Source organism: Terrapene carolina, unplaced genomic scaffold, assembly GCF_002925995.2.
Source record: "Terrapene carolina triunguis isolate 2854851 unplaced genomic scaffold, T_m_triunguis-2.0 Scaffold706, whole genome shotgun sequence".
NCBI classification, from domain to species: Eukaryota; Metazoa; Chordata; order Testudines; family Emydidae; genus Terrapene; species Terrapene triunguis.
The window spans coordinates 1337811-1340814 of NW_020665057.1; the positions used below are offsets into that span (position 1 = coordinate 1337811).

The window sequence follows — 3004 nt, forward strand, 5'->3', positions numbered from 1 at the left end:
GCACAACAAATAAATAAATAATGAATAAATGCCGTAATTCATTAAGTCATAATGAGGCACTCCTGATTTACAGCAACATGAGTGAGAGGAAGCAGGGCAATTACATATTGAATGACCATATCTATTAATAAATAAATAAAAAGAACACATTCCAAGGAAATTAAAACCATGCTGTGGGAAACATGATAATATGCAGTGTATGTGAAAAAGTGTATATTTGAAAGATAAAATGATATGTAGCAGTAATGCTGTGCTTATGTATTACTGAGATGCAACAACATTGCTGCTTTTGTTACCTCCAGCAGCAGTGTAAACATAGATATTAGAAGTTAGAAAGTCAGCATAGTATTACAGTAAATTATGACTACAGACTACTGTGAGAAGCATCTCCAAGTGATGGTTTTCCCTCAGTGTCAACAAAATCATCAGCTTCATTCAAAAATAGTATTATTTTTTATCAAAATTACTGATCTTAAATACTGGTCTTTTGCTTTCTGACTTGTGTGGCACAGCTTCAGGCCAAGTGCTTCTAGCTCACCAGGCTAATGGATGCTGGTTGCACCGTGGAAGCTGGCATCCTTTACCTGAGATCACAGATCTTATTAGGAGATGGGAAGTTATACGAAAAAAATGGAAAAGAAAACAAAGCAGCAGAAGTACCAATATGAAGGAATAGGAGAACTCTTTCCCTGCACCTGCTCTAAAATTTAAAACCAGTAAGGGGGAATATGTAGGGCCTAAAACTTGATCCGGCTAACTGTGCTTGATACAGGTATGCCAATTATACAGCTCTCTGATCATGGGCTCAACTAGAGGTCAATATGTCCGCTGGTGCATGTTTGAGTAGGCTTAAAGTCAGGGATACAACCAGGGATCACTACGTTTTCGAGGCACTTTCCCTCCCTGCAGGTTTTTTCCTACAAGAGGTGAGCCTTGGGTTCTTAGGCCCAGATCCTCAAAGTCATTTAGGCACCTAATTCCCATTGAAATCACCTAAATATCTTTGAGGATCTGAGCCTTAGATCTAAATCTTAATTGCTCCTATGCAAGTGTGAAAGGGCTGAATGAAGAGAGATAAGAGAGTCTTTCCCCCTCTCCTTGTACACCCATGCAGAGGGCATCAGGAATCCTAGTGCTTCTCCTGCCTGAGCATGAGGGGTTGAGGATGGCTAGCACATCTGCTGCACAATCCCCGAGTCATGGCCAAGAGGATTGTTCAGAGGTGTAGGAATTGCCTTGAGGTGCTCTCCTTTTTAGCAATCCTGTAAGCCTTCAGTCTAATTCAGCATTCTGTAGGCAGAGTGCCTCCAGCCACTGTTGCTCTGGTGCTCCACCTTTTTAATCCACTCTCCCCACTCCCCAGAGCAGTTCTCGCTGTGAAAGCCAAAACAAATTCCTAAGTATGTTTTACCTTCGGTTATAACTCAGTGTTTAATGACTTTCACTAACATCAACAGAGTGTCTGTCCTATCTTTCTCATAACAAGAGGACAATAACTTTAAAATAGATCATGTAGGAAAATCCATGTCAGGTTATCATGAGCTTTCTTGCTGGTGTGAACAAACAAAATCAAACTCAAATTAGAAGGCAGTAAAATACTTTAAATAGATCATACTGATGAACAGCAGTGCTGATTCTGTCCATGTGCATGTAAGCAATTTTACGAATCTAATTTCTTCATTCATTTATCCAGGTACTCATACAGTTCTCGGGGGGAGAGGGGAAGATGGATAATAAATTACTTTTTGAGTATTTTACATTGTTGTCTAGCTCCTTCCCCAAGGTATGGCTCAAGCCTCCTCCCTGGTTCTTGCTACTTCAAGTGGTTTCTTCCCTCTACTCGGAAGGGCTGGGTCCTGAGTTCTTTTTTGTGCTGCCTAGTGTCTCCACACCTTGTGCTGTCCTTTGGGAAAATGAATAATGCTACCACTGCTGGCAAGGAGTATAAACCCCAGTACACCCCCCCACCCCAAAAAACAAAAAACAATCAACACAGACCCCAGCAAAGAAATAACACCCCCCTCCCAAATAACACTATAACAATGGGGGACTTTACTGGGAGCAGGAAAATAGTATATGGGGAAGAAAGTGTTGGGTTAACTAATAAATACTAACATCCAAAAATCAGCAAATTTCCCACCTCCCAATACTCCCAACTCTTCCCAACCCCCAGATCCCTCCCTGGCACCTTCCCAGGCAGATGGTATGCTGAAGGTGAGCCCAGAGATGAGTGTTGCAGTGCTGAGAATGTTGGCCACCTTAAACAAACAAAGGGTCTTCTTACAATGTCTTTGCTCCTGGGTGGAGTAGGTTCCTCTCCTGGCTCCCTAGTCTGGGAATCCTGTGGAGGGCTCAATTGGCTCTCAGAAGTCACGTTGGATCTCTGTCGCTCTGGACACTGGTCTCTGCGGGGCTGGAACTTCCAGACTCATACACTTGATTCCAAAGCAGTTCAGAGACTTCCTTCGGGGGGTGTTTGAGTTAATCAGAGGGTCCCTGAGCTGTTTTGCTTCTCTCTCAGCTCCCAAAAGCTCAAAACAAAAACTAAACCTAATCTGTTTGTCTCTGAGTCAGGTTGTCCCCTTGGACAGAGGGGCTGAGCAGCCCTGGCTCATCTTTGGCCCAGTAAACTACTTGTCCATATCATCCTATGCAGAAAGGTCCCTACTGGCCTCTGCAGGAGTTTCTAGTCCATTCCTGACTCCAAGTAGAAATGGTGACAGAGGGCTCTGGTAGCTGGTATTGTTGTAATCCATAGGATAGGACCACCTAAAAGCTCAGTCTAGGGTTTTAGGAACTGGCAAACTCCAAATAGGGGGTTACAGTAGATTGTATGAATAGTAGTAACATTAATGCAAAGTGGAGAGTAAGAACAATTTTTAGAACCAAAATGCCTGGTTGCTAGGTTACAACACAGAGATATGGGTGGTATTTAATGAAAGAGAATATTTATGAAACTAACTGCTTGCATCTCATGCAGCATGGACAACTCGAATGAAAAGGT

General features: G+C 42.7%; 1 protein-coding gene across 1 annotated transcript in view; it reads left to right on the forward strand.

Annotated features, from left to right (window-relative positions):
- The first annotated feature begins 2981 nt into the window (after nt 1-2981).
- LOC112114849 (B-cell scaffold protein with ankyrin repeats) overlaps nt 2982-3004 on the forward strand; it is a 77349-nt gene continuing 77326 nt past the window's right edge. The window contains exon 1 of the mRNA XM_029913505.1: nt 2982-3002. Coding sequence (XP_029769365.1) covers nt 2982-3002 — 21 coding nt within the window. The remainder of the gene's footprint in view (nt 3003-3004) is intronic.